The following is a 24206-nucleotide window of genomic DNA, read 5'->3' as shown; positions in this document are numbered from 1 at the left end:
GTGCCCAAATATGGTAGTGATATACCCAAATATGGTAATGATATGACATCATCGTGTCCATATATGGGCACATCATATTTTTTTGTCACATAAAGTTTGATAGTATAGACAGAGCTTTACTACAAATTATGTAGCCTAAACCAAAGTGTAGAAAACAGTTCATTTTCTGAGAAATTGATGCCTTCCTCAAAATCACCACAGATTATCATCAACATAACATTTGATAACAGAAAACCAATAAAAAAATACACATTGATTAAACAAAATTGACTGTTGAACCCTATAATTATGTAACTTCCAATCAAAGTAACAATGAGCCCACAGGGAAATAATGTCACAATTTACATTTATCATCAAAAAAGACATTGGAGTCACGAAACCTGTGCCAATAGAGACAGATAGTAAGATGAATAATGATGAAGAATGTCATAGGGAAATTAGCTATACCATTAAGGGAGGGTTTAAGTATATTTCTGATGACAATGCAGCTAGTGGTGACATACTGATACAGCAGCTACCAGGACGCCTATAGCAGAGATCTAAAACCCAGTTAAATGTCAGGAGTGTTTATATCTTAAAAGGAAGTAGGCAATGAATATACTAATATAAAACCACAGAAATAATCTTGAAAACTAAAACAAAACTACACTAAATACTAAACAAAAATAGCCTGTGAAATCACAGTTTTTCGGAAATATTGGAGATTTTTAAATAATCCAGTAGACTTTCGAAACTTGAAAACAAACAATGAAAAAAAAAAATGTATTTTTATACTTGTTTGTGTCTGTTTTACAATTTTTTTTATCTCTATCTAGGGAAAAAAGAAAAGAATTAATATGCGCTTGGCAAAGAATGTTTTAATTCCTTTACAGCTTAAAAATTAAAAAATGTGACGTTAAAAAGTCAACAAAATTTGAATTCATGGTGCGCAAATACTTGATTTGAACACAACTCTTAGAAGCAGACACGCCTTATAAAATATTAAATCATTTATTAATTATGTTATGTCTTATTTCCAAATCGACGAAGTGTAAACACTTCAAAGAAAAAGGAAATGATAAAATACATGCACACATGATCAGCGCTTAAAAGATTATTTCTATAATTATTTTAATCATTTATAATATAGTTGTGCCGATTATAAACAAGTTAAGTCTAACCCTATCATAAATCTTATTCAATTCAAGGGCATAACACAACTAAGTGTAAAATTGCTGAACTCAGAAAAGTACACTTAATTTATTAGTGTGGATGCATGTGAAGTTTCAGTGGACACATTACATTATTAAGCTCTGTCTACACTATCAAACTTTATGTGACAAAAAAATATGATGTGCAAATATATGGACATGATGATGTCATGATCACTACCATATTTGGGCACACACACTAGTTTGACAGAGTTTTAATGTGGATGCATGTAATGTTGTATTTTTTAATTTCCAGCTAATTCAGCTTTTTGTGAAATAGTCCTGGACAATATGATAAACACTGCCCACTACAGTTTGAACATTCTCAAGGGGTGTTTTACATAATGTTATGGGGCTTGAGGCAAAATTTGGCATAAGCCGTGACATGACCTGGGGCAGAGCCGAACATGAGAAGCAACATTAAGTATGGGTACTAAAGTTAAAAGATGGTATTACAGTCATCAGGCATAGAAATATAATTAAATATATGTCATTACTATGTTACACGTTTGATATATACCAAAGTCACAATGTGCTTTAAAAAAGCCAACAACCTGGTAACTAACTAAGAACGAAAAGCTCACCTTGATTTGTCATTTGAATAGGTAGTTGTAACGTGAAACTTTTGCCTATAAGATCCGACATCTTGATTTGTGTTGGTAGGCCGTGTATGGCCTCTATATTGGCATTCATTGAGGGGTCATTCCGAGGTCTTGTTCCATATGCAACTTCCCCTGACTTTAGCCTGCTCAATATTTCTATATTATAATATAAAAATTAATATAAAAATTATATTAGGAAATCTGTTTGTTTTGGTAAATGTAAATTCTAGAATACACCAGTGGTACAGAAAGAAAATGAAATTGATGTTAAGATACTTGACTATCATACAGAAAGATCGGGTTCAATTCCACTCAGCTGTAAATGAGTGGTTGTAAAAATACTAGGGAGGATTCATTTCAATTCATTCCAGATTAAACAATACAATAACACATACATCACACACGCTAGACCCAGGAGACTCCAACAACAAACTAAATCACTTGAAGATAAGGCGGCGTGGAAAGGAACAGGCCACCCTAACACATAATGCTGAGGCTTAGAAGATAAGGCGGCGTGGAAAGGAACAGGCCACCCTAACACATAATGCTGAGGCTTAGAAGATAAGGCGGCGTGGAAAGGAACAGGCCACCCTAACACATAATGCTGAGGCTTAGAAGATAAGGCGGCGTGGAAAGGAACAGGCCACCCTAACACATAATGCTGAGGCTTAGAAGATAAGGCGGCGTGGAAAGGAACAGGCCACCCTAACACATAATGCTGAGGCTTAGAAGATAAGGCGGCGTGGAAAGGAACAGGCCACCCTAACACATAATGCTGAGGCTTAGAAGATAAGGCGGCGTGGAAAGGAACAGGCCACCCTAACACATAATGCTGAGGCTTAGAATAATGAGCTCCTAATCCTACTAGCTCATTTCCCTATGTTCAGAATGAACTACACTCTGCACAAAGAAAGTGTGGCATTTACCTTGAAACAAAAGAGTGTTGTGGTTGGGCACATGTCTTTTGAGTGACCACCATTTTGCTCGTAACCACTGAGGTGAGCGCACACTTCTCCATCCCTGAGCTAGGTCATCCCAGTTTATTGCACTTTCACTTGTTTCTTCTGTTGAAACTAACCTAGAATATTTTAACAATATTTATACAATAACTCATTTATTCTCATTATAATATTTTGTTATTTTTTTTAATACGCATCCAACAGCGAGCACAAACTCACCAATTACAGGATGGATAAACTATTTTATAATTTATCATGCTTATAAACTAAGTCTCATTTGAGGCTTAGGGAGTGGAGTTGAAAGAGTCATGAGTTACAACTCTGGCACTAGGTCAGGATTGAACCCTAGACACATTGGCATTGGAAGACAAGCACGTTAACCACCAAGCTACAGCTCCACTACAATTAGTCAATTACCAATTAGATTTTCTATAAATAAATCAAATCTCTTACTTCTCAATCAATTTGTCATCATCTTCTTTCAACCAATATGTTCCACCCGTTTTCTTCCAGTTTAAATAATTCAGCCATTTTGTGCGACATTGTTTCTCCGACCTTGTTCCAACCTGCTGTGCAACCTGGTTCCATGACACACCTGTAGTGACACTTGACCCCGGCACAGCGCCGGTCAGGTCGTAAACAGACTCGGCCAATAGCTGTTCTTCATCTGGACTCCATTTTCCTTGAAAAAAACATGTTCTTATTCTAAAGCTTTGTCTACACTATCAAACTTTATGCGACAAAAAAATGTGATGTGCACATATATGGACATGTCATACCACTACCCTATTTAAGCATATTCCTACCATATTTGGACATATCATACTTTTTTTGTCAAACTATTTTGACTACAAAATTAGATTGCAGAATAAAAGACTGTTTATTATTCAAAATATATAAACAAGAAATGTTCAAGATTTACCTTGATGAGAACATGGTTTTAAAAGTCTAAATTTGTCCTTAACTGATGACGCACTACGACCCATCTCAGTTCCAATGGACGCCCAATCATTCCCATACTGCTCATGAAGACTGAAAGACAACAAATATGAAGCGATTATAAAATAATCTATACACTTCCAAAACTTTATTATTTTATCGTTTTTAATGTAATATTGGTTTTATTCAATCAGTGATTGTATTCTTTTGTATGTTGAAAAAAAAAACAAACAAAAGAAACGTAGTATTAATAGTAAGAGATGAATAAGAGTTAATTTACTGTGGTTTCTAGCGACAATTTCCTTGAGTCTAAACTTTAAACAAATATGGAACACGCTTTTGGTTTTTAGGTAAGTTAATATTAATGTTTTCTATGGACATGAAGTGCAAAATAAAGAGAAATGAATGAATTTCAAGATACTGCAACAAGCATTTACTTACTCTTTTAGCCTTTCAATATCTTCTACACTGTACCTAGAAAAGACACAAGTAGAAAGGATTAATTTCTATTGAAACTAAGTTTTATTGCTTACATCAATGAGCAACTACACTGAAACCAGATGAAATTATTTCCATTTAAAAGGGATGATGTTATGCTTAGTGGTCCAGTATAATATCAAGAAATATTTAAACAGGCCAACTTGGCAAACAAATACACCACTCCAAAAATCGCAGTAAAAACATTTTTCCTAAGAAGACAGAAGTCACATACAACATTATTTCATGTCACTTACTTGCCCATGTGATTTTTAGTGTCATACATTCGTATTATCTTGCGATAGACTGCAAATAGAGGGCGGTTCAGTCCTTTTGCGATAAAACGGTAGAACCCTTTGCGTTCATCTTTCTTCATACAAAATATGACCTCTTGAGGGTTAGTTAGATTCTCAATCTGAAAACAGAATTAAATTTTATAACATATTAGAGAACTAAGTAATAAAAAAGAAACAATTTATTTAATTGTTTGATTCCCTGTCAAGCCATGTGCAATTCAAACCACAACCATAATATCAGCATTTTTACTCAAAAGCATTTAAAGCTTGTTTGGCATGACAAGAGGTGTAATAGAGGCATGTAGGCCAGTTTTGTTCCATGTTTTTAATGCCAGACAACATAATTTGTATCATATCATATCATTTTTTACTTAAAAGTTCTTTGTCAAATTTAGGTCACAATTATAAAGACTCTCTTCTACCCATCATTAAGATGGACTGGAGGTCCAGTACACATCTTTTTAATGTGCACCCAGTGAATCTGTTAGTGTATTGGTCAATTTAAGCCCATATCAACTGCGTTGGGCTAACAATCCTAGCAGTGCAATCATTAAGTAATGGAAACCATAAGTATGTCTCAATAGGATGAAAAGTAACTAACTTATTTATTCTCATATTTATACCTGAATGTATTCTGCTATATTTTTTTTTAATATGTCAATCTCATCTTTAGACCATACACCTTGTTTCCAATTATGACCTGAAAAATATAATTATTATATTATTATTATTATTATTATCATTTTTTAAATACATTGAATATACAGATGTATTTCCTATAGAATGCAATGGAAATTCTGTATATTATTTTACAAAATTCAGATTGAGGGCTCACTATACAATATTCTGATTACAACATAGTGGCATAGGTCCAGTGTACACATCTGGCTCATGTGCACTTTGAAGAACCTAGTACATCTTTTGAGAGGAGTAGGTAACATTGGTAATCAGCAAACTTTTACAGTAGAATGTCTATCAAGGGGGACACCTCAAGGACCCAAAAGAAAGGGGTGACCCCTGGATCAAAAGAGTTTGTCCGTAGTTGTAAAATATAGTGTCCCTTAAAGATGTATTGTCCCCCAAAATCATGAAAAATAAAGATTTTTAAAATCGGACTTTGAATAGGCCATTTTGCAGTTTTAATGAAGTTGTTCACTTCCATAAGAAAAAAAACGGGGGAAAAAAATTATTTCACCTATAAAAAGACAAAATAAACAGTTAAATTACCCAAAAACTCATTGTCTTCCAGACAATTTGACCATTTTTTGCTTTAAATTACATTTTTCTTAGGTAAATAAATTTTTTTCAGACCCAATTTTTTGTGAGAGTGTGACATTATGTGACATTAAAATAACATATTCAACAAAAAAATTTAAAAAAATATTTTTTTAGGGGGACAATATATCTTTTTTACAGGAAGTTATCCTGAAAAGGATTGTCCCAAACTTTATTATAACAGGTCTGTAGTAACTTTAATTTGGTTTTTCTTACCTTGTTCAGTTAAATTGTCTTTACTTTGTTTTGATGTGAACCAGGATTGAGTTATAGGATCAAAAGTTTTATTTCTTGTGAACGCATTCTAAGATAACAAAAACATTAAGTCAAATACAACATGTCATGATATTATGTACAAAATCTTACTGTGTGTACGTATGATCTAATGATAGTAACAGGTGACTGACCTCATCGTGTGAAAACTGTGGAAGTGTATTAGCTAAGCTAACTGTTGCTGAAGCGCCTTCCAACTCATTATCTGATGAAACAAAATATAAATAGTTTTCTTTAATTTAATTCCCCTCAAATTATCTATTGTAAATACAGTTAAATTTTAATGAATAATATCAATAGTAAAACAACATGGACCAGAAGAAAAAAAGCATTTTCTGTAGTTGTAAGTCCCTTAAATAAAAAAATACAACATAGTGAAAAAAATAAGCAACATTGGTTTCAACAAACAACAATGAAAGCATTCGGGCAGTCGGTGAAGTACTTGGCAAAATTTATCAGGGAAAACTATATTCTAAGAAAGAGGGCTCACTACTTGAAACTAATGATAATAATACAGATAATATTTGAAGATACAGGAGTCATAATATAATAAGCTTTTGTGACATGACCAATGTACCAATTTTTCTGAAAAGGCATATTCTGTAAGTATATACTTATGTACAATGACATTTTCAGAATGATAACTTGAAAAATGCTATCGTGCTAACAAACAAAGCAAGTACTATACTTTTATTTTTCAAGTAATAATTGACAAACCTTGTACATCATGAAGGCTTCCAACTGTGATGTTCTGATCTGCAACGTGAATAACTTTTGCCTTTTTTATCATAAAGTTATTGATTATTGAATTATCTTTTCGTTTGTAGTCATTTAATTCGCCTGAAATTAAAACAATAAGGTAAAATATATATGGACAATAACAATTACTACTGTAAACATATATTTACCTTATTAATCTATAATTTATAATTTAATTTATAATTTATCGTACATATAAACAAAGTCCATTTGAGGCTTAGGTAGTGGAGCTGAAAGCTGAGTTACAACCCTGACATTAGGTATTCGTGGACATCCATATAAGCTTAAGTTCAAACATTCACATCTTAATATAAGGAGGGACACATTTTCCTGGAGAGTTCTTCTGTTAAAAGTGTTATGGAATGCCCTGTCTATGGATGTTGTTTCATGTTCTACTGTCCAACTTGTTTAAAGCAAAGCTTAATGTTGCATGTTCCAACCACCCGCTGAAGTTTTTGCAATATACCGAGAGTGACTTTATTTTAACTACGGGCTTTTAAGCACTGAGTGCTTCGCCTCGGTCCCGTAGAAAGTGTACGGGAAACAAGTAAAGATTGAACCCCGGACCTTGGGATTGGCAGGCAAGCACCAAGCTGAGCTCCACTACAGTACCTTCATCAGAGTTGTCCATTGGTACAAATAGATATTGTACTGAATTATCATTCTCTCTAGCTTCAGGTAGATGGTCACATGTTAAGTCCAATGGCACAACCGTTTCTGCTGCTGTGGTTAGTGATACTTTTTCCATGCATCTCTCCATATTATACCTGAAAAGATGATAAGACATTGGACTGCAATTTGAGTATTGTGAAAATGGTGACATTTCTACCACCAATAAGAATAGATTATACAATAGAATAAGTATTATTACATTTTACACAAATGATTATTATAAAGCTAAATTGTTTTTTTTAAAGAATCTATTTATTGTTAATATAATTAATTGTCTTTGTTGCATTATGGCCATTTTTCGAAAAAATCCCTGTACTATTTATAGGCCTAGTACAAGGATTTTTTCAAAAAAAGTCTGGCCAGTATGTATCGCAGATAGATATTGCAGCTAAAATAACTCTCAGGTTCGGTACCTAGGCCTACTCATTCTTTTCAGTACTAGCCTGTCCCTATCTAGCCTCCACACGGTAAGTAGGCCTATAGGCCTAGGCCTAGAGACCTTACTTAGAGTCCTTCCTAGCTAGGCTAGCCTATAGTACTAGGCTAACTATTAGGCCCTATAATATAAAAAGTAAATATTACATACACTGTTCTGTACACACACTGCAATAATGTCACTTCCTAGGCCCTAGACTAGGCCTTTATTATATACATGTTATATGGGCGATAATAATAATATGCACTTTAGAGAACCTAACATTTACATTAACATATCTTCTAGGCTAAGTCAGTGCTGTCTGACAAACAGCTAAGCGCAGACGATACACTCACATGTTGTGTTTGTTTGTTTATCGTACGGGTTCTTTTTTAGAGAACCGGCCCAGGGGCTAGCAAAAGTGGCTGTAAAAAGTACCAGGATGTTCGATTCCCAAAATCATAGATGCCTAAAAATACAGCCTTTAAAATGAATACATATTTCAGATGCTAACACGTATATTAATAAAACATATTTTGAATAAAATGATACAAAATAACTCACTTTTATCTGTCTAGTTTGTAAGAAAAAAAGACTTTGTTCTTAGCACTGGTGGAAAATGACAGTAAACTAAAGAGGGCGCCATTTATTTATATATTTTTATACAACCTATTCTAACATCAATTATCGATCTATAGGTTATAACTAATCGATAATCTGTGTTATATATGAATGAAAGATTAGATTAAAGATAGTGCAACCAAGTACCTAATTGAACTAGCTGCTATTAGTTGTAATATTTCTTTACAATCACTTCGTTCACTCTCTCTGTCATATTGTATTAATATTTCGATCTTCTTCGAAAGTAGCCTACTACTGGGTAGTAGAACATGCAACATAAAAGATGGCGGTTAAATTTGTAATCGTTCCGTCTAATTTCCTGGAAAGGGCTATTATTATAGTACTACCAAGCAATTTGACTAATCCAAACGCTGATGTTGCGCCTCAGTGGGAATCGAGCTTTAAAGCTTTGTCTACACTAGTCTAAACTAGTTTGACAAAAACAAGTGTGATGTGCCCATAAATGAACATGATGAAGTGATATCACTACCACATTTTTTTGTCACATAAAGTTTGATAGTGTGTAGACAGAGCTTTAGAGACTTTCATATAATGTTTGAGAAAGAAATCAAGAGAAACATGTTTTTGTGTAGACATTTTTATTTCATTATTTTATAATTACAAATTAACAAAAATTACCAAAACATCCAAAATTAAATATACTAGGTCTTTTTGTTGTTGGCACCGCCTCTGGTGGTTGGTTCAATATCTCTGGTTTTCTTGTAATTCGTCGTGGTTGCGTAACTCGTCGTGGTTTCGTAACCAGTTGCGGTTTAGTAATTCGTTGAGGTTTCGTTACTGGAAGTATCTCAACGTTCTCAAACGCTGCATACGTTCCGTAATATCCAGTTCTCGCCAGAATTTCGTCACTTTTGAATATCAATGTTACTTGGTTGCTGTCAGACTTCCATATGAAAGGCGCGTCGAGAGAGCCACACAGAGGTTCACTACTTCTTCCGGTTATGTCATCAAAGATCTGGAATAGAAGAATGAATATTTTATTGTTATTCCCTTTGCAATTCCATCATAATTGTCCAATTGCGGGCATTATTGTGTTTTTGTATATTGAAGTCATTTCAGACAAACTGTCCATAGATACTGTAACGGAGCCAACACTACGTTAATAGAACAGGATCGAAAATACCACACTCCTTTGGGTTTAAAACAAGGATTATGAATTACGCAGAAACAAGTTGCACATTGTCTTTCCATTAATTTCTTGTTTTACTGAACCATCTGCTAGTGCTAATTCAAAGCAGTACAACTGAACATGTTAACATGCTAAACAACAACATAGGTAACTAAAAACGCCTTCACGGCAAACAACAGGCTATAATTGTTATTTAAATTAGGAGATCGTTCAAGAATAAATACAGTAACGTAAATACATAGGCCTACGAATCATTATAGGGATTCTTACAGATACAATAAAAACGAAAATACAAAGCATTATGTAACAACCATCAATTCAACAAAATTATCTGTTGACATAGTGCCTCTCCATTTAAAATCCATTTATGGAATCCAGCAATAAATATACAACTAACATTTTGTTGGCCAGTAAGGTTACACTTCAATCAAATGAGGTGACGTTGTGGTGGTGGGGAAGGGGGTGGTTAGGGAGAAGGAAGTGGTGGTAGGGAGATCGTATATTTACCTGTACTGAATCCCATTCACAGAGCTTGTAGTTTTCTATATCCATAAAGCGTATTGTAATGACAATGTGGGTGTTTTTCTTCGTCTCTATGACCGTTCGGCACAACGCGTTGTTAGGGTAATAAAGCGGGAAGTTTGGACTATGTATTATGCCATAGCTTTCCGTCAATCTTCCGGCTTCCAGGTCGCAGTGAGGAGGCAATGTTGCCGAAACTGAAAGATAATGAAATAAAATATTTAAAAAATACAAAACAAAACAGCAACATCTTCTGGTATTGTAATACAGATGTATACAGCAGTCGTAATTGAATTGAGCAACCGAGCAGCGGCAACATTCATTCTCTTACCAATGGTCGGTGTGTTAGGTGGTGCTATCGATGTATACATAGCTTTGAATCCACGATACGTGTTACTGCCATCAGAATGGAAATGAATGACCACGTGATTCGCAGTGATAAATATATGTTGCTCGAGTTGTCCACATAGTTTGAGATCTTGTGACGTATACGTCAGCTGAGTGAAAAGCAGATTCATTTAACTTAATATACAGTATAACGTACGTAGTTTCCTCCTAAATACGCAACGCAAGGACGTACGCGCAAACACAAGTTGACCAATCACAAGCGATGGATTATATTCGAACAAGGTCATTAGGTAGAATGTTTATGAATTACTTTCGCACATACCTGAGCAAAGTCTGAACAGAAGTTTAATCTCGGTGGTTCCAATTCAAAATCTAAAAATTCGATCCTTAAAACTCTTTGTTCATTTGGGTTTAAACTGATCGTGTAAACGCAGTCTAAATTGTTATCGTAGTTCGATGGGTAGTCCGGCGTGGAGAACATGCCGACTGGACCTTCCAAAGTTCTTGAGCAATTCACTATGGAAAGAGAATATTTATTGCAGTACACTATTTATAAAACAGCATAATATTTGAATGAAAATAAATACATAGGATACAAATATTAAGAATTGAGAAATTAAAAATGGAAAGCAGGGGATAATCCTTTACGCCCAAAGGTTTGTTTAATAGAAGCTATAAAGGGTCTTTCACATCTGTTCCGGCACGGTTCCGGTCCGGCGAATCGAACATCAATGTTTCGTTTTCACGACGCTCCACGCGGTATATGCGCCAATCGATTGGACCCTTAATTCATGTTTTTTAGGCAATGTAATTATAACGAGGTTTATTATAATCCTGCATGACGTAATTTACCTGTTGGAGCTGTTAGGAGATGAGTCTTGTATGTGGCTAGAAATCCTTTCTTTGTTACAATGTGATCGGTGTGTAACCGGACCACTGCATGATTTGTTGTCGAGTTCCATTTAATTACATTATGCTGTTTACCGCAGAAACGTTGGCTTGTTCCTTCACCCGTACTTGAAAGCTGCAACAATAATTTATGAAGTTTTGAATAAAATATGTACAGAAGAAAAGAGTATGCCTATATTCACCGAAAGTTAGCTAGCTCGTTTAAGGCTCTGTTTATACTATCAACATAGTTTGACAAAAGTGTGATGTGCTCAAATATGGTAATGATAATATGCTTAAATATGGTAGTGATGATATGACATCGTGTCCATATATAGGCATATCACATTTTTTTTTTCACATAAAGTTTGATTGAGCTTAACACCCACCTCAACATAGTCGTTGGTGCAATGAGGACTCTCCTCCAACTCAAACTTTTCAAATGTAACTTGTATAATGTGATGAGGGTCTACGATAATCGTGTAATCACAGTCCAGGTTATTTGAATACTTTGCCGGGAAGCTGGGCGAATGGAACGACCCGGATTCATCAACAAGTGTGACGTCACAATCTGGGAAAAGAACCAATATATTATTTAAAATAAAAAGTGCAGTGTTTCGTTCTAACTATAAGGTTTCCCATTGCAAATAAATAACGCAAAACATGGTGGGAATGATTTGGGAGCAAACGTCACGACGCGTACGCATCGTGACGTTTGCTCAAAAACCTTTCCCATCATGCATTGTGCAATGACGTTCCTCGCGAAGTTAAGCTATTTGCATGAACCTTATGTAAGGAGTATGTTATAATCTCATGTACGAAGACTTACATGAAACTCTGTCTAATGCATGCATCTTATACGTTGCATTGAATCCGTTGAACGCATGCGTACTGTCCGTAACAAACGTTATGTTCACTTCGTTACTCTCAGATTCCCAAATCAAATTCTGATTTTGTCCACAAATGATACTTGTTTTACCGGTTCCGACATCCTCAACCTTAAAATACAAAAATAAGTTGTTTTATGGTGGTAAGTCTATGTGCGCTAAATCGGCGGTAGAATTACGCGTACAAATGAACGTACATTTTGTACGCGCGCTTTAATCGTGTCGTTTCTGGTTTATTTTAATCTTACCTTGACGTAATCTCTTTCACAGGGTGTCTGTAACTCCACATTAAAGAAAATGAAGTCAATAACTATGTTTTCACCAACTTTGCCTTTGATCAAATAGAAGCATAACTGGTTGTTTTCATATAGAGGTAGTCCTTGTGCAATGTTTGGCGATTGAATGACTCCGTTTGGTCCAAGGTGAGTTTTATTACAATCTGTGGGGAAACATGCATCATAATGAAATAACAAAACTTACCATGTAGTGTAAACGTGCCTTTCAATGAAAGTGAACGATGCTAGGTACGTACAGCAATGACTAAAATACGTTTCTTTTTACAAAACGTACATGTAGTGTAAACGGACCTTTGAATGAAAGTGTACGATGCTAGGTACGTACAGCAATGACTAAAATACGTTTCTTTTTACAAAACGTACATGTAGTGTAAACGGACCTTTGAATGAAAGTGTACGATGCTAGTTACGTAACCAACAATGACTAAATACGTTTCTTTTTTCCAAACTTACATGTAGTGTAAACGGACCTTTGAATGAAAGTGTACGATGCTAGGTACGTAACCAGCAATGACTAAATACGTTTCTTTTTTCCAAACTTACATGTAGTGTAAACGGGCCTTTCTAGGAATGTGTACGATGCTAGGTAACCAGTGTGAGCAATGCTGTAATCAGTGTGTAACCGAAGTAGTAAAGAGTTCCCTTCAGATGTCCAAGAAAATGGCTCATGTCGACCACAAATACGTTCAGAATTGTCGAATTGAAAGCCTGTGGACGTGTCGGTTACCTGAAATAAGACAAAACGAATGATGAGCATTATTCGTCGTCAATCATAAGCCAGTTGACGTGAAAAATACAATGTAAGCTAATTAAGCATAGGTAGGCGTATTTAACCGTCAAAATTATCGTAATTACGTTTAAGAAGTCGTGTAGACACCCCATTGCCGTTGTTTGTTCAAGCCAAAACGTTTCAAACACAACTTGAATTCGGAAGTTGGATTTCGCTTGAATGATCATATCACATTCGTCGTCATTGCGATAGATAGCTGGGTAGTTGGTTGTCTCCAAGTCGTTGTCGTTGATACCAGATACCAGTACTTTATTGCATTCTGTCAAAGAAAATAATGTAAACATCATTTTTAAAATGTTATTCCACAAACAATCAAAAGTTTGATGTGCCCAAATATGGTAGTGGTATGACATGTCCATTTTTTTGTCACAAAGTTTGATAGTGTAGACAAGGCTTTACGCTCTGTCTACACTATCAACAGTTTGTGACAACAAAATGTGATGGGCCCATATACGAACACGATAACGTCCTATCGGAGCAAAACTTTACCGGATGGTGGTGCTTTTAAAACCGATGTATATTCGACTTTCGTAGCGTGCTCATCCCTGAGAATATCAACGATAACTTCGTTACTGTCCGATATCCAGGATATCCATCCATTGAAGAATTCACAATCTATGTAGCTGCGACGTGTTGTTGAGTCGGTCATCTGTTTAGAAAAACAAGTTAGAATGTCATGGTTGTTTACACAAAGGACTGTTTACATTTACTTGCCCAACCGGCGTTCCATACTATAATACGACAAATTGTCACTTACGGTAATGCCGTCATCGACGCAGTCGTGTTTCTCCTCGATGGTATGGAAATAATTCAACACCAGGCGATAGTTCGGCAAAGTACGAATAACTAGTTGATACGCGTTTGTCCCGTCAACAGATATCTCACCACTTTCTTCATCCAACAAAACTATACAAGAACATTATACAGTACATAAATAAAATGTAAAATTCTGAAAGACTAAATAGCCGAAACGAAAGTAATGACATTTTAATTTGAAACCAGATGACATTTTTCGAGAAAAATCTGAAAGAGTTTATTAAATACACGTTACCTGGGATTCGGTCAGATCTCGTAAGTAACTGCCAGTGTGCCAACATACGGGGTATTTTGTCCTTACTGGCGAATACACGTATTCTTAATTCGTTGGTATCGGCGGTCCATGAGAATGAGTGCGAGATTGCGCAGTACGTGTCCGTTCGTTGGGTTGCAAGATCGGATACCTATAAAATACATCATTATGTTAACATCCTTTTTCCTCCAGAGTTTTTTGCCACTTTTTGAAAGAGGTTTTCCTAGCGACTTCCACAGTGCTGTGCGCACGTTCAGACATGACGCAGAATTAATTAATGTAGGTCTACAAACCTGAATGCCGCTATCGGAACAATTAAACACCTCATCGAATTCATCCACCGTTAATGTTATCCTGTTTGACGGGTTCGTATAAATGTAGAAAAAACATTCAACGTGTTTAGCATCTTTCACGGTGAAATCGGGTATTTCAATGTCTGTAACTTCGTATAGTCTTACGTAACAATCTGAAATTACAAGTTGAATGTTATTATCGGTTATTCCTTTTCTTCAAATACATTTCAATATACCAAAGTCATTGATTTTACTAACCCCTGACAAGCGGTCGTTGTATATGTCTAAACAAGGCTTTAAACCCAGTCGCTCCTGTGCTTTTTCGTCCACTACGGAGAGTAACCGACACCTCATTGGCATCTGACGTCCAAGAAAAAAGTAATTGAAGTCCACAAAGCGAGTCCACACGACCGGTCCCTAGGTCTTTAACTTCAACATGGTCTTGTTCACATGGCTGGACATCAAAATCGGTGAAGTTAAGTGACACGAGATTACCGGGCTCCGAATGAACTATGTAGCGGCATTCGGCGTTGGTGGAGTATGGAAGCGGGAAGTTTGGCGATTTGATGATTCCCGTTGGTTGGATGATTCGATGATCACAACCTGGAAAATAATTAATAGAAATATTATTACTGTAGGTTCAGTTGTAGACCTGGAGTATTTATTAAGGTATATTTATGTTAAATAGTTACCTTCAACACGCGAAAGCGAGAGATAAGAAGCTCTGAAGACATTGTAGGTAGGAAAGGTGTTAATACGGAACGTGATGGCGACAAGGTTTTGGTCAGATGTCCAGGTAAATAAATCGAATTCACCGCAGTATACATTCGTTCGACCAGTTGTTAGATCTTTGATCTTCAAGAAAGAGAAAACTTCATTAATACAATCGTATATAAATGTTTTATGCTAACCAAAGGCCGACAAGGCCCGACGAAACGTCTCGACACATCGGTGCTGTCTGAGTTGAATCCCGACGAGACGAGTCGTCGGGCCTAGTCATACGACGCTGTATGATTTGGCCTTAACACTATCTTTGCTCAACTTGCCTCTAAGAACTGTTCATCTGTACACGTAATTGTTTGGCGATTTCTATCTTGTTTTTCTCCAATCAAAAAGTCGGTGAATGTAACAAGAATACTATGTTCTGGAGCGATTTGGACGTAAATCGTGCAGTTCTTTCCAATAATGTCGTCACGATTGTGTTCCAAAGACGAAATAGTTCCTTGACCGGATGTTAAGAATTGATTGAATACTAAAAAAACAAGAATAATTACTGTTATTGTTACCCATTTCCCTTCTACATTTTATATTTAGTTGAACAAACGCCGAAGATCAGCCGACTTACCAGATACTTTTGGTCGTGGAATAAAACGATAGGTCGCTTTAACTTTCACAACGGATTTTGTATTTTGTCTGAAATCCATAGAAACTTCATTAGATTCACTTAACCAGGAAAACTCCCATAATGTTGAACAGAACTTGTCTTGTCGCTTTGTCGTCACGTCTTGGATCTGCGAAAGAAATGTTAACGTAATATACTTTTGCCTATGCATCATTTTCAGTTATGTTGGAACTTTCTCCAACAGTTTATGGTTTTTGTGTACAAAAATTAGATTGGTTCAATACGACCAGGGAAGAGTGAAAAGGTTGTAAAATCTGAATCGCAAATCTAAACCACCTCTCATAAAAACGGTTGTTTTACTGATATGTTACTCTGTACAGTATTCAATGAACACCAGGGACTAGTGCCTGATACGACTAATTGATAGTAATTCAATGGATAAACAAATAAGGCAAGTTCTTACAGTCATCGAGTGTTCAGAGCAAACGCCCCTCTCCATTGTTAGTGTATGGAACGTCAACAGGATCTGTTCATGTGGAGAGCTTCGTATAACGACGTTACAGTGACTGTTGTCGCGTTGCTTGGAGAATGGCCAGCTAATAGAACCAGATCGCTCAGTTAACAGAAGTTGGCATCCTGAAAAGATGAAAAACGTCATGAATGGATACCACTGCACTACTAACTAACACTAACACCAACTTACAAAACACTACTTCATTGGTTCATTAAATTACCTTTCTCTGGTCTTGCTATTGTCTCATAATCAACAATAAATGAAACCGATGAGATCTCATTTTCATCGCGGATGAAGATTGCAAGTTCGTTGCCGAAACTAGTCCAGGAAAACGGACTCAAGTGACCAGTATACCTCCCTTTGCGGCTTTCTCCGTCCACGATGTCGTAAATCTGTTGACCAAACACATTAGTTATATAATTCCGACTCCAAACCCATAAGGTTTTATTTATTTTCTGGAAAATGTAAATAATTTACCTCTACGTAATCTTTATCGGAATCCAAGTCCGATACAGCAAAGCTGACGAATTTTAATCTTATTTTCTCGTCTGGGTCGGCATGAATGACGATGAGGCAATCGGATCCTTCAATCGGTGGCCAATCAGGATTCACCGGTAACTGAATGCGCCCAGACTTTTCAGTCAGATGTCTACTACATTCTGTTGAAATAAATAAAGTGTATGGATGCACATTTGTCCTGCACGCACTACTCGTGCGCGCATGACGCAGACGCACGGGCGTCATCGTAACATTAGTTCACGCTATGCGTTATGTCCGGTGATCTTACCCGTGTTTTCTGGTGTTCTGATTGGTCGCTGTATTAATGTACAAACTGCCTTGAATCCGATTTGTTGATTTTTATCGTTTGTTTTAAATTCAAGTGATACTTCATTTGAATCTGACGTCACTGAAAACGGTAACTTCAATCCGCATATTCTGTCAGAAAAGATTCCACTCGTTCCACTCTTGAACTGTTTTAAATATGAATATTATGCAAATTAATTGTCGAATAATAATAAGTACACGAGTACATGGCAACTATGAAATGCCGATTGTGTCAAAAGTTACCTGTATAAAATCGGCCACACAACCTTCTGAACTTTCCAGCTCAAATTCTTCAAAATTAAACACTACATATCGGTCTGGTGACTCGCGTAAAGTAATCGTACACGATACATCGGACGGGTAATCGGACGGATAATTCAATGACGTCAGGATGAACGATGAGTCGTCTCTACGAGTTATGGTCATGCAGTCTGTGAAATATAAAATGAAATAAGTCTACCACCATATACATTTTTTGAAGTTCACATTTATTTAGCCAAGAACAAATTCAGCAGCTATTAAAAGATAAACTTAACACAAACCTCTGCCAACAAAGACAATAAGGACCAAACATGAATGCACATACTAAGCGCACATACTAAGTATACATACTTTACCTGGAGGTGGTATTCTTGGCACCGACTTAGCAATAAGTTTGACACCAGTATAATCCAGCAAGTGATCTGTTTTGAAAGTAATGAGGATTTCGTTGCTGTCTGACGTCCAAGAAAAGTTGTGGTAACTACCGCAATGATGATAAAACCTATTCGTCGCAAGATCCCGGATCTAAATTTAAAAATGTAAGACCAAACGATTGGTCAAAAGACAAATTATTAAGTGATAAGCAAAACTAGAAATACTATGTACGTATGAATTATGGCCAATTTACACAGAGGAGCGGTAACGATAATAAAAAAAATAGAATCTATGTTATTCCTTAATGCCGGTGCACATCGAACGCGGAGCGGACGGGCGGTTGCCGCTCAGGATAGATCATATTCTTCGTTGGACAAGCTACGCAGTTTTCCGCTTACCGTTCGTCTGTGTAAATTGGCCGTTAAAATAGTGTGCTTAAAAGATATTTTTGTTCACCTGGCAGAAATCATTCAAACAGGTTTCACCACGTTCGGTTTTTCTCGGAGGTTGCATGACAAATTCCGAGACATTCAGTGTTATCACGTGATCAAGTCGAGTGTGTAAGACGGATATACAGTCCAAGTTGCTAGGATACGGTTGTGGAAAATTGGGTGTATGCAGTTCTAAGCCATTTGGTGGAAAAGCCAGTAGTAGATGACTGCAACCTGCGAAATAAACGGAACAAGGTTACTTTACAATGGTACAGATCGACATGGTAGGCCTAACAATATCAAACTAGTTTGACAAGAAAAAGTGTGATGTGTCCAAGTAATAATGGTGGTGATATTCCCAAATATGGTAGTGATATGAAATCATCATGTCCATATAATGAGCATATCCCATTGTTTTGTCAAATAAAAGTTTGATAGTGTAGACAGAGCTTAAGGATTCCCAGGCGACCACGCCCACCCCCACCCACCCCCATATCACGTGACCTCTTTACTTACTTCTATTAGCATCGCGTTCATTCGCTTCGTATTTGAAATCTACAATGTTTCTTTCGTCGTTATCGTGAAAATGTATAACTATTGCGTTAGATTCAGATGTCCACGCAATTTTGCTGTGTTCTCTACATATGGTTTCCGTTCGTCCCGTTAGTAAATCTTTTATCTAGAAATGATAAAAACGCAATCCGAGTAGAGTCTGACGCAATTGTAACGCGTTTATATTGTATATTACAGTAATAGTATCAATTCAATAGTATTACCTTTAAAGGCCATTGGCAGTTTTGAATAATAAGGTCTTTAAACGCAGTTGTAACGCGTTTATCTTGTATATTAATAATATCTTCAATAGTAATTTACCTTTAAAGGCCATTGGCAGTTTTGAATATTAAGGTCTTTAAACGCAACTGTAACGCGTTTATCTGGTTTGGCCAGTATCACTATCTCGCACTTGTTTCCTTCCGAGTATGGATTAACTGGTGAGTTACTATGTCTGCCTCTGTTTGCGTATTTTCCGGTGTCCTCAATAAAAACTCGATTGCACTCTTTAAAATAAAACGTTTGTTATTAAATGTTGGGAGTTGTGTGTCATGGCATTTTATATATATATATTTCACCTTATTTATAAAGGGTGCCTAAACAGCATATGCTGACAATCAAGGGGCCCCTCTTGATCAGTGTCTGTGTGTGACAGTGGATGTGTGTAGGCCCTTTCCTATTACAAGCCTAGGTCACGTACAGTAAAATTAATTCGTAATTATGTTTAAATAAATCGATACATTGATAAAATTACCATAGTTTAGTGCTTTATCGACGGTAACATAGGTAGCATTGAACCTATTGAAGACTTTACTGGATAAGGCGTCCATTATCACTGTGACTTCGTTTGAATCGCTCAACCACACGAACGGATGAAACGTGCCACAGTATCGATCATGGCGGTTGGTTTGACTGTCACGAATCTGAAATAACAAGGTTTATAGTTAGGCATATTTAGTAGACTATTCTCGTATGGTATGATGGATATGTCTTTAATATAATGTACTAGACTCCAAATGGCGGTTTCAATTTCTTAATGCATTATACATGTAGTGAGTTGTGACGAAATATATTTTTTCATTTATTTAATCCTTTCAGTGAAACATGACAATGACAACTTCTTTTATTTTTTCTTTGAATATAATGAAAAAAACATAAAAAAGCACTGAGGAGAGACAAGAGCTTTCAAAGACAACTATCGCCAAAGGACAAGACAAACAATACAAGCAAAATAAAATAAAGAATCACAAAAATAAAATACGTCATACCTCTACGTAATTATTACCGTCGTCACACGCATTGGTTCCTTCAAGAGTGAAATTGTTAAACGTCATCAAAATCCGTTTACCGGATGCCACCCGAACCTTCACTTGACATTCGGTAAAATCCACCGATTTCCTCGGCCAATTCGGAGATGTTATGCAACCAGTTTCACGGTCGACAATTCGGTCACAATTCGGAGGAATGATGACTACACTGTCGCCTTGTCGTTGTTCAAATATCTAAAAATATCCATAAATAGTTCTCAAAAGCCATCTTAAAGTTTCAATAGACTACTAATTATCTCTATTCTACATTTACGTTTAGATATTCCTAACAGACTGATAATTTTGTTGTCGGCGCAAAGAATGTTCTCACAACTTCTGAATTTGTCCGTCTGGATGCAAGAAATCGGTCCACATTCCATGCTACACCTCCTAAATGTATGCGTTACAGTACTAACAGTAATAGGTTACATTTATATTATTTATGATTGCAACAGCTAAGTACTTGTATATTCTAACATACCTTAGGTTTAGCAGTTGCACAATGGCATAGAACACCGAGGAGGAACAGCACTGCATTCCACATGACTCTCATGACGCGCCGTCTGACACTGCTTACGGCGAACTTAGAAAAGAAACGACTTCCATGTCAACATGGCTTTTATACTCATCTGTAGCTCTCATTTGCATAATGTGATCAACCAATCAGATTTAGCTTTCATTTATATATTTGAATAAAGGGAAAATAACGAATATAATACACGGATAGACGGTCGAACATTTCATTTTGTTAGCAAACCTTAAAATTGATGCTCAAATTAATAGCGTAATATAATAATATTGACAATAACTTTAATTATATCCTTTTTAAAAAACGAAACTGGGTTATTTTCAACAAACGTAAAATGACAAAAAAAAACAATGTAACGTAAGACACATGCATGTGCCACGTTTACGTATTCACGTACAGCAACTTTTATAAAAATAAGGAATAATTAACTTAAACTTGCTTCTATCATTCCATCGGATCAATTTTTTTTAAATATCCATTAAAATCTACATCCAACCAATCGTAATCATCTAGAACGTACGCCTCGAACGGCCGCGGCCGGTATTGTCTTTTTTCCCCGTGATTACGCTTGCTTCGTCTGTTATTCACTTTGCAAACGAACGGATTTTGACAATAAAGCCTTATTACTTAGATATGCGTACTCAACCAATCCAAGTCTTGAAATTTCAGAACTTATTGTAAGAAATATAATAATATATATAACTATAAACACTTTTCAAAAATTTACATTAAGACAGATGTACTATTTAAACAAATAGAGAGAATACACTAGCCAGGCCAGACTAGGCACCGGAGCTATCCGGTCCTCTGGTTTGCGTCAACGTTAAAACTAGATTCGTTTCCTCAAAATGACGTCATGCAAATTTATGACGTAACGATTAGAATGATATAATATTATGAAGCGCGTATAAGAATACCAGGGAAGAGTTAAATTACACTGAGAATACTATTGTCACCCTTCATTATTCGTGTATATTGTGGCAGTTTGAATTCTACTAGCTGGGGTTCGAATCTCGACGAATTTCTTTTCTTTTTTTTTTTTTAATATAAAATGTTTTTTTTTATTTCGAAAGAGGGATATTTAGAGAGTTAAAGTTAATTTAATAGGCAGGGGCTGGTCCTGGAGACTTATAATCTCATCCCAGTCCCCAACCCCATGCAACAACAAACGAAAACAAAGTATTTAAAACAATATTTATCATCATTTAATCTGGGACGGTGCGAACACACACTTGGGATAGGCGAAAAATAAAGAATAAAATGCCCTGGATAGGGGAAAACTCTCTTAAAATTCCTATCCGTCCCCGGCCTCCGCTGGCGACCGAGCAACCATGTTTGGAAATAATATATTAAAGCTCCAAGGTCAAAAGAGCACTGCATAACGTATTCAAAATATATATTTTTTCTCCATGAAACAGATATTTCGCTACCAATTTAGCGATAAAGGCACAATAATACAGTCACTAGGTGACGTTAAGTTAAAATAATACTAGAATTAGTACAGTACAATATGAGGACACCTTCTAATGTAAAAGGTTAACCGAGTAAACAGTGTGGCGTGTTGACCGCGAATGACAAACCATTCCCACTACACCTGCACAATTACATTTGCATAACGACGCGAATGACAAACCATTCCCACTACACCTGCACAATCACATTTGCATAACGACGCGAATGACTGACAAACCATCAGTCCAATTACACCTGCACAATCTCATTTGCATAACAAGGCACAGCATACCAAGCCGTGTCGTACAACTACAATGAGATATTAATTTTCTTTTAAACACGTAACGAAGAGAATTTTCAATTATGATGATAATTTATACGTACGTCTAGAAATGTAGAATAATACACTAGAAAAAAAAGCAATTTTAAAACTTAAAAGTTCAAAAAAACTTTTCTGAAATAATTTTTTACAATAAAAAGAGAGAATACACTAGCTAGGCAATTAGGCATGGGCATATTTACACATTTCTATTTATTTGTTCCTAATTTTCTGACATAACTCAGGTGTTCTTAAAATTGAGGGCGGCAAACATAAAATTTACGAGATCGAAAGGAGGCGATAAGCCCCAACAAAAAAAAAGTTGGTGTGCTCCCTTGCCTCTAGCACGGTAAGGCCCTCTCACAGCCTTGGGTCACGACATCAGATGCTTTGATGTTATCGCCTCATAATGCCGTGGTGGAATGGGGGACGTTTAAATCTGTGAACCCCAAACACAGAAGCTCGCATAGCTTTAACTCTATTCCACCGAGACCGGCATGGGGTTTGAACCCACGATAATCGTGTTCCACGACGCTCTACCAACTGAGCTATCCGGCCCTCTGGTTTACATCAACGTTAAAACTAGATTCGTTTCTTCAAAATGACGTCATGCAAATTTATGACGTAAGGATTAGAATGACGTAATATGAAGCACGTATAAGAATACTATTGTCACCCTTCATTATTCATGTATATTGTGGCATAACGGGTAGTGCTCTAGTAACTATGGTTTGAATTCTACTAGCTGGGGTTCGAATCTCGATGGATTTCTCTTTTTTTTTTTTTTAATATAAAATGTTTTTTTTTTATTTCGAAAGGGATATTTAGAGAGCCAAGTTAATTTAATAGGCAGGGGATGGTCCTGGAGACTTATAATCTCATCTCAGTCCCCAACCGACGGTCTTAGACATGTTTTATACGAGTTTCGTTCCCTCAAAATGATGCGCATGAATATGCATATTTAGGACGTGACGATTAGAATGACGTAATATGAAGCGCGTATTAAGAATATACTATTGTCACCCTTCACTACCCGTGTATATTGTGGCATAACGGGTAGTGCTCTAGTAACTTGTTTTAATTCTCTCAGTTCTACTAGCTGGGGTTCGAATCTCTAGGCCTACGGATTTTTTTTTTAATATATATAAAATGTTTTTCTTTTATTTCGAAAGAGAGATGTTTAGAGAGTCAAGTTAATTTAGGATAGGCAGGGACTGGTCCTGTAGATTTGTATTCTTTCCATTTCGAAGTCCAATTTCCGGGCACCTAGCATCTCTATTTTTCAAAATTATTAGCTCCACCCAACCATGATGGGCTGGTCCTGTAGAATTATAATTTCGTTTCATATATATCAATGTATACGTGCAATTAGTTTCTAACTAAATCTTATCCCCTTTTGTCAACGTGCCTTTTTTGTTGGAAATAAAGGAAAGTATAATTTCCGGGGACCTAGCATCTCTATTTTTCAATTTCTCAGCTCAGCCCCAACCATGGTGGAGATGAGGTCCTAATGAGTCTTATATATTTTGTTTCATATTTTAGCAAATCATGTCGTAATATCATTAGGAAATAAATCAA

General features: G+C 36.2%; 2 protein-coding genes across 4 annotated transcripts in view; both read right to left on the bottom strand.

Annotated features, from left to right (window-relative positions):
• The window catches only part of LOC144855270 (cyclin-D-binding Myb-like transcription factor 1), a 40701-nt gene extending 32242 nt beyond the window's left edge, over nucleotides 1–8459 (bottom strand). For 2 of the 3 annotated variants that reach the window (XM_078713073.1, XM_078713075.1), the window contains exons 1-12: nucleotides 8029–8157; nucleotides 7383–7537; nucleotides 6729–6851; nucleotides 6146–6216; nucleotides 5955–6042; nucleotides 5087–5163; nucleotides 4425–4582; nucleotides 4132–4164; nucleotides 3674–3783; nucleotides 3205–3433; nucleotides 2719–2870; nucleotides 1775–1948 (exon numbers count right to left, since the gene is read on the bottom strand). In XM_078713073.1, coding sequence (XP_078569199.1) covers nucleotides 1775–1948; nucleotides 2719–2870; nucleotides 3205–3433; nucleotides 3674–3783; nucleotides 4132–4164; nucleotides 4425–4582; nucleotides 5087–5163; nucleotides 5955–6042; nucleotides 6146–6216; nucleotides 6729–6851; nucleotides 7383–7530 — 1363 coding nt within the window. In that variant the 5' untranslated portion in view covers nucleotides 7531–7537; nucleotides 8029–8157. Of the gene's footprint in view, nucleotides 1–1774; nucleotides 1949–2718; nucleotides 2871–3204; nucleotides 3434–3673; nucleotides 3784–4131; nucleotides 4165–4424; nucleotides 4583–5086; nucleotides 5164–5954; nucleotides 6043–6145; nucleotides 6217–6728; nucleotides 6852–7382; nucleotides 7538–8028; nucleotides 8158–8421 lie in introns of those variants that run through there. The other variant, XM_078713074.1, reaches the window with a different exon arrangement.
• A 601-nt stretch (nucleotides 8460–9060) lies between these two features.
• On the bottom strand, nucleotides 9061–20906 carry LOC144855526 (cubilin-like). The gene is made up of 30 exons (XM_078713415.1): nucleotides 20810–20906; nucleotides 20290–20523; nucleotides 19776–19944; nucleotides 19343–19527; nucleotides 18986–19148; nucleotides 18495–18703; nucleotides 18020–18188; nucleotides 17646–17833; nucleotides 17365–17548; nucleotides 17055–17236; nucleotides 16798–16969; nucleotides 16527–16699; nucleotides 16067–16232; nucleotides 15768–15973; nucleotides 15414–15576; nucleotides 14980–15324; nucleotides 14722–14894; nucleotides 14411–14579; nucleotides 14117–14265; nucleotides 13849–14008; nucleotides 13425–13618; nucleotides 13113–13296; nucleotides 12522–12712; nucleotides 12216–12384; nucleotides 11776–11957; nucleotides 11351–11522; nucleotides 10821–11014; nucleotides 10482–10647; nucleotides 10136–10347; nucleotides 9061–9454 (listed from the first exon to the last, which is right to left on the bottom strand). Exons 1-30 carry the CDS (start codon nucleotides 20879–20881, stop codon nucleotides 9104–9106), a joined length of 5646 nt encoding a protein of 1881 aa, XP_078569541.1. The 5' UTR covers nucleotides 20882–20906; the 3' UTR covers nucleotides 9061–9103.
• Between the last annotated feature and the right edge of the window lie 3300 nt (nucleotides 20907–24206).

The sequence above is a fragment of the Antedon bifida genome, chromosome 11 (genome assembly GCF_963402885.1).
Source record: "Antedon bifida chromosome 11, ecAntBifi1.1, whole genome shotgun sequence".
NCBI classification, from domain to species: domain Eukaryota; kingdom Metazoa; phylum Echinodermata; class Crinoidea; order Comatulida; family Antedonidae; genus Antedon; species Antedon bifida.
Note: the sequence above shows the minus strand (reverse complement) of the source record. Positions and strands in the feature narration are given on the sequence as shown.

Coding starts and splice junctions, on each gene's coding strand:
- LOC144855526 (XM_078713415.1), bottom strand. CDS start 20,881: ATGAGAGTCATGTGGAATGCAGTGCTGTTCCTCCTCGGTGTTCTATGC. Junction 14,266..14,410: donor GAGATCTGACCGAATCCCAG/GTAACGTGTATT, acceptor GTTCTTGTATAG/TTTTGTTGGATGAAGAAAGT. Junction 11,015..11,350: donor TCTCCTAACAGCTCCAACAG/GTAAATTACGTC, acceptor CTCTTTCCATAG/TGAATTGCTCAAGAACTTTG.